The sequence below is a fragment of the Argopecten irradians genome, chromosome 3 (assembly GCF_041381155.1).
Source record: "Argopecten irradians isolate NY chromosome 3, Ai_NY, whole genome shotgun sequence".
Lineage (NCBI taxonomy): Eukaryota > Metazoa > Mollusca > Bivalvia > Pectinida > Pectinidae > Argopecten > Argopecten irradians.
In genome coordinates this window covers 42551004-42565414 of record NC_091136.1, presented here as the reverse complement: position 1 = coordinate 42565414, position 14411 = coordinate 42551004, and the positions used below count along the sequence as shown (strand labels likewise).

The following is a 14411-nucleotide window of genomic DNA, read 5'->3' as shown; positions in this document are numbered from 1 at the left end:
TATCTGCTCTTGAGGGTGTATATTCGATTGTTACATCAGAGGTTTATGCACTAATTAAAATGATGTCATTTTCTCTGAAAAATATAACAATATGTTTGCAAAAATGAAACAGCAATTCTGAATCAATACCTACCCACAAGAACAGATAACTCCTTCATAGGTAAATACAGAACACAACAAATCACCTTTGTATAGTCTGGATATTTTCATGCTTACCTTTTTTGTCGTCATTTTTCTTTGCCTTTGTCTCAGGCAGTGGTATATCAGCCGCATACTTTGAGCGTAGCTTTGATTTGGCGGTTACGACCTTGACCTCCTCCTCTTTTGGTTCCTTGACAATGACTTTTTTGACTCCTTCTGATCGTATACCATGAGTTATACCTTCCATCTCTGCTACCGTCTGGAAAAAAAAAGTTTAAATATCCATCTTCTTTCTTTTCAGCTAAATTTCCATTTTATATTAGATAATTTTGTAACTTTTAGAACAAACCTGTTAATAAAATAAATCTTCTATGGAGGCAATGTAATCTATGATAATTATTAATATGTTTTCAATTAAAGTAGAAAAGCTTCAAATCACATTAATTTTGGTGATCAAAAATTAACTTCAACCAAACAGTATCAGCATTGTACAACAGTTATATAACAAGCAGCTGTATTACCAATCAAAACTCCTGACAACCATCTTGAATTATTTCCATACAAAATATCCTTTTGAGACACCCCTTTATGCTGTCCATTTATCTGCCCAATAAGAACATGTGTTGCTTTTTATTGGATAACTGTCATGATCAACCTAATAAAAATCTAAGAAATTAACCTAAAGGTCTTTCATAAACAGATGACATTACTACTTACAGCACAAGATTCCCAGACAATGTCAATGATTTTACGACGTAGTGCATTCAGTTTCTCCAGGGCCACCTTTCCTTGCTTCTCCTGAATTTCTTTAAACTCCTGTAGAGTTAAGGTTGCCCCACGGTCCATACTGATGAGTGACACGGCACTTTCACCATCCCCAAGCCCCTTATTACTTCCACATGCTGCCTCACACAGGCTCCGCACGTGGATTAGACACCCCTGGAGTACCTCATTTGCCACAAATAGGCTCTTGTAAAGTACAACTCTGCAATGGAATTTTGTAAGTTCACACTCACATGATAAAGGGCAATAACTCTGTAAGTTACTGTCAAATAATTCTGATATTCAAACTTACTGATATGAGGCTGACTACAGATGACAGGTGACACAAAGAAGTGAAATATTACATATACGAAAATAAAGTGGTTTTATTGCAATAGGTCACCATTATAGCCCAGGTAGAAATTGTACACATTGTTATAAAGTCTAATGTTATTTACATATATTGTTTCACGTCTGGCTGGTAAACTGCATCAACTAAACTTAACTAGTCATTACATATGAAAGTGACAAAGTTTCATGGTTCTGAATGAAAGCGTTGTTAATTGTACAGCTGAAGAACCTTTGATTTAAGTACTTTTTATCTTCTACAAAATACAAAAGCAATAGTAGAGCTCCAGGAACAATGAGGTCCAAGTAAATAGTGTGATTATAAGTTTATTTTTTTACTCACTTGCTCTTTGCACTTTTCTGAAGACGGACATTTCTTTTCCACATCTTAAAAGTCTTCCACAATCTGAAAATAAGATATAATTATAAATTGAAACTGTTGCTTTTGGCTTTGGGTAATATCAAACTTAAGCCCAAAAGGATATCTCATCATTTACAGCAACACACTCTACAGAAGAAGGATTTTATTTCTCCTATTTAGAACCATGCTTTTAGGCTTTATTAGCTAAACAACATAGTGAAACTTTAATTAAACACTTACCTGAATTTTACAAACACAGGAAGTAGATGGATCATGTAGAAAAGTCGTCTCTCCCACAGCCACCAGAGGGCAGGGTCGTTTACCGACTCAGTGCTGCCATCTTCTTTCATTGTACACTAAATAAGTACAACACAAATATCAAAATACTATACCAATACATGTATTGAGCAGTCCAAACGCCTTATCTTCGAGGCAATATGGCAATGAAAAACTGTTTGGCAGAATAACTTTGACAGAACAAGACTCATCTACACCCAAGTTTTGCCCATACTGACTCTGACAATGTGAAGTAATCAATAGATTATAAGTATTCTTTTGAATTGGTACACACAATACCGATGATGAAGCTTACCTTAATTTATAATGTTTCAAAAGTATATACATGTATATACATATAAAGCTAAAATTAGAAAAAAGATAACCTTCAATAGCTTTGTAATTACTGGTGAAACAAGGTTTTCTTCTTTAGCTGGGATTTTTTCTATTATATTCAAAATCTGAACTCACCCCAAAACTCAAAAGTTCAAAAACCAGAATGTGCAACAACTGCCCTTGTTATCCTGTCATTTGTTCTACAACAAGATTCTGTTTTATATATTGTCCCAGTCAAGATTCCTTCCAAATAAATATTTAAGCTATTATATGTACTCACCGTGGTGATGAAGGACGCAGTCACGGTATAGTACACCTTGTGTGACCTTGCAGTGTTGGCTGATACAACCTGAAGGTCGTAGGGGTCATAGCGGGCCCGTCGATTTTTACGCCATTTAGGCAGGCAATATACAAAATCCCCATCATCTTCTTTGTACTTAGATCCAACCTGTAACAAATAATGTACTGTATAATCATTTTGGTTTGTGAATTTATATATTAAAAGTGTGACAACTTCCATTTTATTTATTTTGATATACAGTCGAAACTCATTATCTCAAAATCGCTTGAGTCGAAATTCCGGTTGAGTCTAATTAATTTTGAAGTCCCATGTTTTTTCCTTCTTTGTGTATGTATTTTAAGATCGGATGACTCGAATTTCGATGACTCGAAACTCTGGTTGAGTCAAAGTCAATTCCTCGTCCCTAGAAGAAATATTCGGCGAAAAAAATAATCGCTATCTCAAAGTCAATTTCAGTCAAAATTTTAAATTAAAAAAAAAATCAATTATGTAAATGAATCATAGCCACAAGCAAATGAAATTCACCTGTGGTTTGTCGTAACATGATTGGTTTACCTGCACATATCGCGATCGGTATATGCAGGCCTTTGGAAACATACTACAACTATGATTTCTAATTATGAATTGTTTAATAATGCTCTCAAGTCTGGGTTCCTAATTAGAGTCACTTTACAATTGTGACTTACCTGTACATAGACACGACCTGTGCTTACACAATCACACTCAGCATGGCTCGACCAGCGCACAGGGACTTGTAACGTAGGTTGTGAGAAAGTCTGTTGTGTATACATGTGTACTAGGCCTATATACTATATAAAAGGACAAGGGAACCAACGGTTTGCTTGGAAGAGGTACACCTGCCTCTACAAAAGTCGCCCATATTCCGTCAAACATGGATAAATATGTATATATATAATACCAATACATTCTTAAATAAATTTTCTACATGGAAAACACAACTTCAATCACGAAATAATATATTAACATACCTTTATTTCACTATGAACGTGGAAAATGCAGTCAGATTTCCTCGCTGTCGTTTTGCTTGTCCACTGAAATCTAGGTTAAACACGTTTGAGTGGATATTGTGTACCCCATACCCGGACCCGAACTGGAAACCCCATATACACAGTGCCTGTATACTAAAAGCTACAATATTAATGTGGTAACGGTAAAGTAAAACATTAGAGTCTCGACTTAAGTTAGATTCTTCAATTAATGATACGTGTATTTCAAATAAAGGTACTTCTAAGAACCTTAACCATGAAACTTAATTTATACAGAGTCTGGGTACAGAATTTCAGTGCAGTATCGGGTAAGGGCGAGTACACTAAAAAGGTACCCATCATCAATTACAATATGGCGGATTATACGAACAAGAGTCGAGTGCTGGATAAAAAAGTGTGATTCCTCGCTTAGTTGTTGGATTGGATTAATGAAAGCGTTATCGGAGATAGCCTATTTGTATTTGCAATGGGAAAATATCACCAGAAAGTGAAATGAATGCATACAAAATTTGTTACAAGGGAATATGAGTGCCTTTGACCTAGATTTCACTGGACAGGCATAACGACAGTGAGGATATCTGACTGCATTTTCCACGTTCATAATGAAATAAAGGTATGTTAAAGTGAATAGTCGGGCAAAGAAAACCAGTCTAAATGCGTTCATTGGCCTTCCAAAAGTTCTCGCATATTAATACGACGGCCAAGTTCTGCTTAGTTTCCCAGTTCCAGATGGTAAAGTAAAGAAAAATTGAAAGCATTGAAAGCGAGGCTGCGTGGAAATGTAACCACGGACATAGTGAGCCGGGAGGACGTTTTAGAATTTCCATACTTTAAATTAATTTCTTCGTACGCAGACAGATTTTGACGAGAGATTTTATTTTTCCATTTCATAAGAAATTATACTGGATACATTCACACCATTTTTACTGACTTTAGCCATCCTTGCCCGACTGTTCACTTTAATATATTATTTCGTGTCTGAAGTTGTGTTTTCCGTATCGAAAATTTGTTTAAGAATATATTAGTATTAAATATATACATATTTATCCATGTTTGACGGAATACCTGCGACTTTTGTAGAGGCAGGTGTACCTCTTCCAAGCGAACCGTTGGTTCACTTGTCCTTTTATATAGTATATAGGCCTAGTACACATGTATACACAACAGACTTTCTCACAACCTACGTTACAAGTCCCTTTGGACCAGCGTGGCTGATCATGACCGGAAGAGTGTTTGCTTAGGAATCATTAGAAACGAAACAGTTTTCTAAGGCTTGTATGGAATGTTGATTGTACAAAATAATTTCACAAACCCACAATGTTAAATGTTTAACTAGTCATTGCATATGTACTAGTATCTTAGTCATGTATTTCTTCGTTGGTATAGAAATCTACTTTCGGTTCATTTACCGTGAATTGTATTAACCAGTATCTGCGAGAGCCGGAAACGGAGAGTGTAGTCTGCTTACAGTAGGTGAAAACTATTGTTTATTTTGCTATGTTATTATTTTGAAATACCATTAAATTCTGAAATAAGAAAGATACTTGCTTTTATTTGTTCAGCTACTATATTACGTATAAGTTTGAAGTATGAACCACTGAAGTCAGTATACCACCTACGGGAAATCAGGGTGCATGCCTGTTATTATGACGATCATATTATCTTAAGTCCAGAATCATCTGAAAACATATAACTAAAATTATTTAATAGAAACCTTATTCGTTGGAAAATCACCATAATTGCTGATCACGGTAATAGACATGTACCCGGCTGTAATAGTCTTAAGATAATGACCATAGAAAACCACGTTCTGATCAAACCTAATGACATTATGTTTGAGTCAAATTCCGGATGAGTCAAATTATTTTCGTTGGTCCATTGAATTTTGAGATAACGAGTTTTGACTGTATTCCAAGATTAAAATCTACATACTCTATGTTCTTTTATGATATTAATACTAGAAGCCATGATATAGGTGAACTCCAGGATCTTGATTGACATTGTTATGGGGAATTTTTAATTTTAACCAAGTTTCTAATTTATATTTTTTGGAAACACCTAAATAATTCTAAACAAGAAACTCATAGTAAAATATACAAAAACACTTCCTGTTTTATATGGATATAAACAATGAAACACATACAATGTTTTCGGCCTCTTCTTCAGGAATGTTCCTTAATGTCATCATACTGGCCTTACAACCAGGAGCATGACGAGGGATCTCAGACTCCCAACCAAGGCGCTCTCGCAGACGAATTAAGTTGTGAACCATATCATCATTCTCAGGAACTGCATTGGATAGAAAAAATAAGAATTATTCTACAGCATGTGATTTATCTCCCCTGACACAAGCTGTAACTGATTTGATATTTTTTTATGATAAAACTTGTGAAACCTCCCCATATGTAAGTCTAACTATATGTAGCTAGTACTGTACATACACTTTCTATACAATAAGTTGTCACCCCTTCTTTTAGTCAGAGCTTCTTTTTTATGCAGCATGAAAATGATCATTCTGGTTCATATGTCATAACTGCATGAAAAACACATGCAACATGGGAGTAATTTCACTTAGTATGGGTCAAACTAAAGTACTTTCTATCCAATAGATTATCTCCATTTGTTTTAGTCTGAACTACATGTATTTTTTCCAACATGAAAATGATCTCTCTTGATATGTCATAACTGTAATACTCCTGTAGCGTTTGAGTTATTTCCCCTGGTATGAGTAAACCTTTAACATGCTATAAATGTCATTTTCATGCAGTAAATGAGTTATCTCCCTTCAAATTGACAGTAAATTAATTAACATTTCATTTTTCCCTTAATTATATCATTAAATAAATTGAAAGTTGGAAAGGAAAACATCCAAAACCCAACAATTTCAATAACTCTCAGATGCACTGCAAGTTAAAAAAATAAGCATAAAATGTTTAGAACAACTTCATCACCAACAAAGTCAAAATTTATATTCTTTTACAACATCCAATAAATTTATGAATTGATGATATACTATTTTATTATGCTTACAAATGGGAAATTCAGATGTTCTTCAATTCTAAAGAAACTTTGATATCAATTCACCAATAACTACAGAAATGGTAAATCACAGACATTTGAAAAACATAAATCTTTATCTGAAAATATGTTGTACCAGCCATATTCATATTTCATATAGGTCATGAAATTCATAGATAAGTTTCCAAAATATTTCAGGACTATTTTTATACACTTTTTTAATATGATGTATATATACATGCTGCACTTGGCATATTTGGGTAGTGTAAGAGGGTATTTACTGAGAATACAAGAGTAGACTAGCAGACAACTGGAAAAGCATACACAATGGAGGATCAAGATATATATAAATCACGCATGTAAAACTAAGGGTCCATGAGCTTATATCTCATGTCATCACCATAACTATAATATCGTAGAGGAAAACTAACAGAATCATGATTCATATAACAGAAGCTCAAGGTAAAGGGATGAATAATGACATCTTAGAAAACTCACTGAGACAAGCAGACCAACCAGCAATACACAGACAACCACTGATTCATTATATATTAATCCCTGTAATTTGATAATGAACTGTTCCAGCCCTATAGTAGGCAGAGTTCAAATATTTGTTGAGGGATAACATGAATAAAATCTGTTTTAGGCCAAAATAACAAACGTGTAAGTGTAAGCAACATGCAAAAAAGTTTTAATTAAATAAATACAACATTTAACTGACAGCTATATTAGTATTCTTACCGAATGTAATACCGTCGAGTTGTCGTACTATAGTTATAAATATATACAAATCATTTGTTAGTTATCAGGATAAGTTTGTGTTAAGTTTTACCATTTCAGGAATGAAAAGCTTTAATTCTCTATCCCAGAATCATTTTATAAGTGCTTTCAATCATGTATAACCATAAATAAGATATTTATGACAGGGTCTTAAATTTATCAAATTGAAAAAAAGGTACCAGTTTGTGCATCTAATACACAATTTGATAAATCAGATATATAACTATACAATTTAATGGGGTATAACAGATCGATTTAAAAAGGATCGGGCACATGTAAAACTTAATGTAAAAGACAACAACAAAAAAATATAATTAATATATTACTGTATCAAGAATTAGCAGAATGCTTCCAGCAAATATATTTTTTAGATTAATGTCACCTTAAAACTTTTAGTCTGTTAACAGTAGAATTGTTATTCCTATTCTAACATGCATTATATTCAACTCTAAATCAGGCTCAAGTCATGTACCATGTATGGTCTGAAAACTGGGGGGGGTCAAAGGTCCTCAATATTTTGTAAACACCCCCCCCCCCCCCCCCACACCTACAGGAGGAGATTAATTCAACTTCCAACCATATAATATATGCTTTATGTACATTTTTCATATATCACTAAATTTAATCCTTGTACACTTTTATAGACAGTGGGGTCGCTGAAAGGAAATTAACGAATACGCAAATTGGCCAAATTAGCGTGTGAGCGTCGAAGGCGCGAGATTTGGGTGTTTTATTAGGGGTTTGAGGGTGACCCCCGGCATGAGTTGTATGTATTTTGATGATTTTGCGATCGCCCGAAAGCGTGGTGTTTGGGGGGTCTCCCCAGGGAAAAAATTACGATTTAGAATGGCTTAGATGAGTTTTTACGATGCATTCTGATGAATTTGCAAGCGTCCAAAGGCGCAAGAATTTGGTGTTAGGGGGGTCCGGGGGTCTCTCCCAGGAAAAAAATTACGATTTAGAATGGCTGAGATGAGTTTTACGATAAAGTTTAATGATCATAAAACGTTCTTAACATGGTAATTTTTCGATTTTAAGCTACCTGCATTTAGAAATGATAATTGTGTCGTCATAACATTATGCAACCCTACTCAATCTGAATATACCGGCTTCACACCATCGGCACATTGTTGTGTAACATAAAAAAATGTATTAATTTTCTCGCTAAGACATAAAAAAATTGATCTTTTAAGAGACATTTTTTTAAATAGTATATAGAATCCCTTGATGGACATTTTTAGTCTAGTTTATGTGTATTGAATTTTTACTATTTAAGGTTTGACATTTTGTGCTTGAACGTTTTAGGAAATGCGTCGCGCAGCAGAATATTTTCTAGAATGAAGTACGAAAAATGTGCAGGAGGACCCTTTTTCTTTCAAATAAGCATTTTTAGAAAATTTCAGTCGGCGAAAATGGGTGGGGGGGGCAAAAAGACATGTTGGCCCCCCGTCCTGGGGAACGGGGGGCAGTTGCCCCCCCCCTGCCCCCCCCCCCCCCCCCCGCTTCCTACGCCCCTGAATGTCATTACATGTATATGGTTTATATGATAGATAACATAAATACTGTACCTGTATCATCATATTTTGTTCTCTTCTTTAAACCCGCATGTACATCTTTCTGCATTGTTGATGCAGATCTGTCTGTCATTGGAGCTTTTTCTTTAATGGGTGGTGGAGCTTTGACAGGGGGCGGAGCTACAGTGTCAATAATAGGTATATCTCCCGGGTATTTTACAAGACACACGTCAATATCCTCATCCTCTGTCACACCGTCATCGAAGGATTTTCCTGTTGATACGCGAGAGGTTAAGGATTTGGTTGGAGAACTCTCAGAGCCATCTTTACTGAATGTTACAGTTTTCTCCTCCGGGGGAATTTCTGGTGGGGCAGTGGGTTTAGACATCATAACATCTTCCTCTGCTTCGAGATCTAAGTTTGATAAGGCATACATCTAATAAGTTCATGACTTTCAATTTGGATGAAAACCATCACAAAAGCATTCCCTCATGCAAAAAAAGTGAAGAATCAAGATATCTTGATACGAAAAAAAGTCATAATTTTCAGGCTCATTTCTCTCCAGCTGTGAAAAATACATGACTGAATTAAAAAATACACAACCCATAGCTAGTTCCAATAAGTTTTAAATGGGCCAATATAGAATGTCAATCAAAGTATCTTTAAAAATTATTTAATTCAAAATATTTCAAGAAACTCATGATTTGATAGGACACAATTTAGGGCTTTGGCATTGGGAATATAGAACTGATTTTCAGACAAAACTCTTTTCAGGAAAAAAACAACTCTTGATTGTTAGATGATTTTTTTTTTTGGTATAAGATCTTGCATACCTTTGCTAATTGTTTCAGTCTCAGTGGCCCCTGAATCTCCCATAAGTTCCACTAACTCAGCTAGTATCTCAAGATCTTCAGCACCCTCAGACACCATGTCGTCTGCTGGGGTGATCGGTACAGATACCACCTTTGGTTTCTTCTTGTGGAGCCTAAATAGAACAATCAAGCATCTTTTGAAATCATTCAGCGTCACTAGCTAGATCTATCTCCAAAACAGAGTTTTCTGTGAAAGTTCCACACAGCCAATGGCATGTAGAAAACATGCCCAAAAACTAATTTACAAATGGCAGGAAATAAGTGTCAAAGATTTACTGCTACGGTAATATATACATGTATTCAAACAGTTCATCTGATTAGAAGTGCTCATTCATAATGCTTCTTATTAATATATATACAATATTAACTTTTAAATAGAAATTACTATAATATCATACGAGACAATTATAATTCATTACTATCATTTCCATTTATGATTATCCCATACCGAAATAAAGTACAGAAAAGCATACTTTTATGATGCTTATAGAGTACTTTTTTGTACTTTTGTTTGGAATTATTCACATGGTATGAGTACTTTTTTGGTACTTTTTTATGGACTTAGAATTATTCACATGGTATGAGAAATGTTTAGAGTACTTTTTTTTTACGTTTTTATGACCTAAACTTTTTGCAGAGTACTTTTATGTACTTTTTTAGTGTACTTTTTTGTACTTTATTTTGGTATAGGCTGTCTCAGACATCTTAAAAGAAAAAAAACAATAATTAAATAAAAACAAGAGCTGTTGGAGAACAGCAAAGCTGGCCTATTCAGAAGAAGTTGATGTTCAAGTATTTACTATTTAAACACGGAAATATGACAAATTAACAAACTCAAAAACCCCCTAAAGGGCCCCAAATTGGTTGTATTATCACGTTCAGCATCCATACACATTAGGAAAATAAAATCATAAACATTTATGATGACTTATGCTTAAACAATTGACAAAATAGAAACTTGCTCAAAAACTTCGACATGGAAATATGACAAATTAACAGACTCAAAAAAAAACCTAAAGGGCCCCAAATTGGTTGTATTATCACGTTCAGCATCCATACACATTAGGAAAATAAAATCATAAACATTTATGATGACTTAAGCTTAAACAATAGACAAAATAGAAACTTTCTCAAAAACTTTAACATGGAAATATGACAAATTAACAGACTCAAAAAAAACCTAAAGGGCCCCAAATTGGTTGTATTATCACGTTCAGCATCCATACACATTAGGAAAATAAAATCATAAACATTTATGATGACTTCAGCTTAAACAATTGACTAAACAGAAACTTGCTCAAAAACTTTAACGTGAAATGGGACGCCAACACTGACGCTGATGCCAGGGTGACAACATTAGCTCCCCCTATTCTTCGAATAGGCGAGCTAATAAATATTACAACTTACAGGTCATGAAACACTTAAATAAACCTGTTTTTGTTATAATATAGAATGATGAATCATCAACAGAGAGGTACATGTGTGTGTGGTATTGATAAGGATCGTCCATTAATTGATTTACAAATTAAGTCTTATTACTGATGTATAAAAATCTGTGTTATTCCCGACACAGTGTTGGTTTTGGTGGATACATACATGCTGACAGTGAGTTTGGGCGGGTCCAGTGGGGGCTGTTGGTTACGTTGATTTAAATCTATCTGACGCTTCTGGTAGTCACGTTTAAATATGGTTGTTCTGAAACTTGTCATCGGGGCACCATTAGTTTTGGCTGATGGAGGTCGAGGTATCAAAGGACTCTGTAAGATTAAAAAAGATTTATCAACATTGTGGTTTACATGGCCTTTATTTTTTCCCAACAAGACGCTCAAAGACTCTACTTAGTCACATACATGTGTAGATCTATGTAGACCCTGTACTATATATTCACATAGATATATATCTCCATTACAAAACAGTTTTCAGTATGAAATCAACACCATGTAATAAATTGGGATGTACCATCATTCAGGTATAACAGAATCATGTTTAGCTATCAACTGACATCAGGTATGTACCCTAGTTAGACACCTGAACAGTCCCAACCCTACCCATCCTTATCCCAACTCACCTGTGATGGATGGAAATAACAATGAAACTAGTGGACACACCTGGGCAGTCCCGACCCTCCCCCTACTAATCCCAACTCACCTGTGATGGATAGAAATATCAAACTACCAACAGGTGTAGCAGGTATACCCTATGTAGTCAGACATCTTGAAAGTCCCCCCACTTCCTCATCCCAACTCACCTGTGATGGACGGAAATAACAATGAAACTAGTGGACACACCTGGGCAGTCCCGACCCTCCCCCTACTAATCCCAACTCACCTGTGATGGATAGAAATATCAAACTATCAACAGGTGTAGCAGGTATACCCTATGTAGTCATACACCTTGAAAGTCCCCCCTACTTTCCTCATCCCAACTCAACTGTGATCACAAACTACCCACAGGTGTGTCACTCAGTATACCCTGGTCAGTAGAGATACCTGGACAGACTCACTAGTCCCAACTCACCTGTACATATCTTTTAACTAACAACAAGTATATCAGGTGTGTACCATTATAGGACACAGACAGACTTATCTCCCTTCCATTCTCAAAACAATGTAGAGGACAAACAACAATCTAACTAAATGTATTTATAACTGTCATTCTTCACAGGGCAGTATCTGTTAGTATTTCCTAATGTAATAGATTGATTTCATTCCTATACCAATAATGAAATATAGTCTGAGATATTAATTTATGTATGATTATAAAACCCTGTATAAAATACAATATTTTTCTTTATATCATTTTTTGATAAGTTTACCGCTTTTAAAAATAAATAATATTATTGTGAATTAATAAGAAAAAAACTTATTTGAATTAAAATGTTAAAATTTATCAAATGCACAAATTAGTGTTCATTCGACCACATGAAGCTAAACTTGTCAGTGCAATAATTTTTACATGCCTGCATGGAAATTAAAAATTATGAGTAATAATCTATCTTTAGGTCCTTGACTACAACACCATCATTTCATACCTGTCTTGTTGGACCTTGAGTGCCATTTGGAATGGAAGGTGATTTTGAAGGGCTTGTGCTTTGCTGCCCTTGTTTATTTTCTCGGGGTGAAGCTTTCACCATTCTGAACACATCTGCATTATGTGGTCTATCAATCAGTCTTTCCATCAGATCTAAATGCTTCCCAGCATGCATTCCCTTGCTCTGCTGCTTTCCCAGTTCCTCAACTGTCTTTGCACGTTCAAGACCTGACCCAGGAGCAAAACTGACCACTTTTGCAGCTTGGTTGCTAGACTTGTGGGCCTGTAAAAGTGCCTGGTCAGTAATATCCTGATTGATGATGGTGGATTCTGAGTATTGGCTCTGACTAGCATAGCTAGCCCGAGACTCACCTCTAGCCTCAGACATACTGGCGTGTCAGTAAACTCACTCAAACTTTAATGTCTGATCATCTGGAATAATAAATTTGAAACATAATGTTAGTTGTCAATCAATTCGAACCTTAGGGGCTTCTTATGTTAATAGTGACATGATTGTCAGAAAATTCGTTTGCTCTACTATACAGTGACTTGTACAGTAAATCGTTCATGATATTGAGAATTTATGTATACAAAAGTATCTACATGTATTGAGAATTTTGATTTTGATTTCAAAACATGTAATATCCATTATTTGAAGTCTTGTATAATAAATGTGTAAGTATTGAAGATGATAGTTAATGGTCCCAATCAAAATATCATATGTCTTGAACTTCCTGTCAACATCTGGATTCAGGAGGAATGTTGACATTGCATTAGCCTAGGCCTAACTCAATAACTGTGCACGTCTGTATTTAAAATCGACCTATTCAAACGCCTACAATGTCGTAGAAGCTAAAAATTAAGTTAAATTAATATGTGCTAAACTTAATACACGATTTATGTTAATGACAACACTTCTTGTCCCCAGTTATAAGATTACCATTCACAATATCCTTCTAATCGTGTTCAAACATCGCTCTAGTCCGCCATGATAGTTTACATGTATCTTGGCAATACCCAGCATGCTTTGCGTGATACCAACCGCGGTAAATACAAACAATTCTCACAAGTTAGTGTTCAATATTACGTTACTAAGGTAGATGTTTATGCTTCGGATTCGTTAACAGCTATTTAGTTCATACATATTTAATAAAATTTTGAGAAACGTATTTAGAATCTAGTTATGATAAAAGAGTTTAAAAATCTGGATTTATTGACGAAAAGTGCAGAAAGATAAGGAGCACATGCACTTATTAACTCAAATTAAAAAAACAAACCAAAAAACAAACAATAAACTGACCAGTAATGGCATTCAACTGAAAACATTAAAGCCATGTATAATTACAAAAGTGGCATATCTATGATTTTGACTGATAATGCACAAAGACCAATGGAAACAGCGAATCGGCATGTAGGTCTGATTTAATAGTACCGTCGCCTTCTACCTTAATAGTACCGTCGCCTTCTACCTTCGCGCTAGGGTGAATTTCCCTTTAGCTCATGCAGTCGGTAGAGCGGTGGACAAGTACAAATGTAAGTCCGAGGTCGGAGGTTCGAGCCCAGCTGGCGACACACAACTCTCGCCCTGTTACATTTGGTGCCGTAGACCATTCCAAGCGAAAGCTAGATATATAGTCTATACGAGATTGAAAGGCCTCGTTGGAG

At 35.2% G+C, this 14411-nt stretch overlaps 1 protein-coding gene across 5 annotated transcripts in view; it reads right to left on the bottom strand.

Annotated features, from left to right (window-relative positions):
• LOC138318660 (dynein axonemal heavy chain 6-like) overlaps positions 1-13753 on the bottom strand; it is an 84736-nt gene extending 70983 nt beyond the window's left edge. For 4 of the 5 annotated variants that reach the window (XM_069261233.1, XM_069261235.1, XM_069261234.1 and 1 more), the window contains exons 1-12: positions 13687-13753; positions 12748-13178; positions 11313-11473; positions 9678-9829; positions 8899-9258; positions 7292-7318; positions 5676-5821; positions 2505-2672; positions 1853-1968; positions 1595-1657; positions 859-1126; positions 217-400 (exon numbers count right to left, since the gene is read on the bottom strand). In XM_069261233.1, the coding sequence (XP_069117334.1) occupies positions 217-400; positions 859-1126; positions 1595-1657; positions 1853-1968; positions 2505-2672; positions 5676-5821; positions 7292-7318; positions 8899-9258; positions 9678-9829; positions 11313-11473; positions 12748-13134 (2032 nt within the window). In that variant the 5' untranslated portion in view covers positions 13135-13178; positions 13687-13753. The remainder of the gene's footprint in view (positions 1-216; positions 401-858; positions 1127-1594; positions 1658-1852; positions 1969-2504; positions 2673-5675; positions 5822-7291; positions 7319-8898; positions 9259-9677; positions 9830-11312; positions 11474-12747; positions 13179-13686) is intronic. The other variant, XM_069261237.1, reaches the window with a different exon arrangement.
• Between the last annotated feature and the right edge of the window lie 658 nt (positions 13754-14411).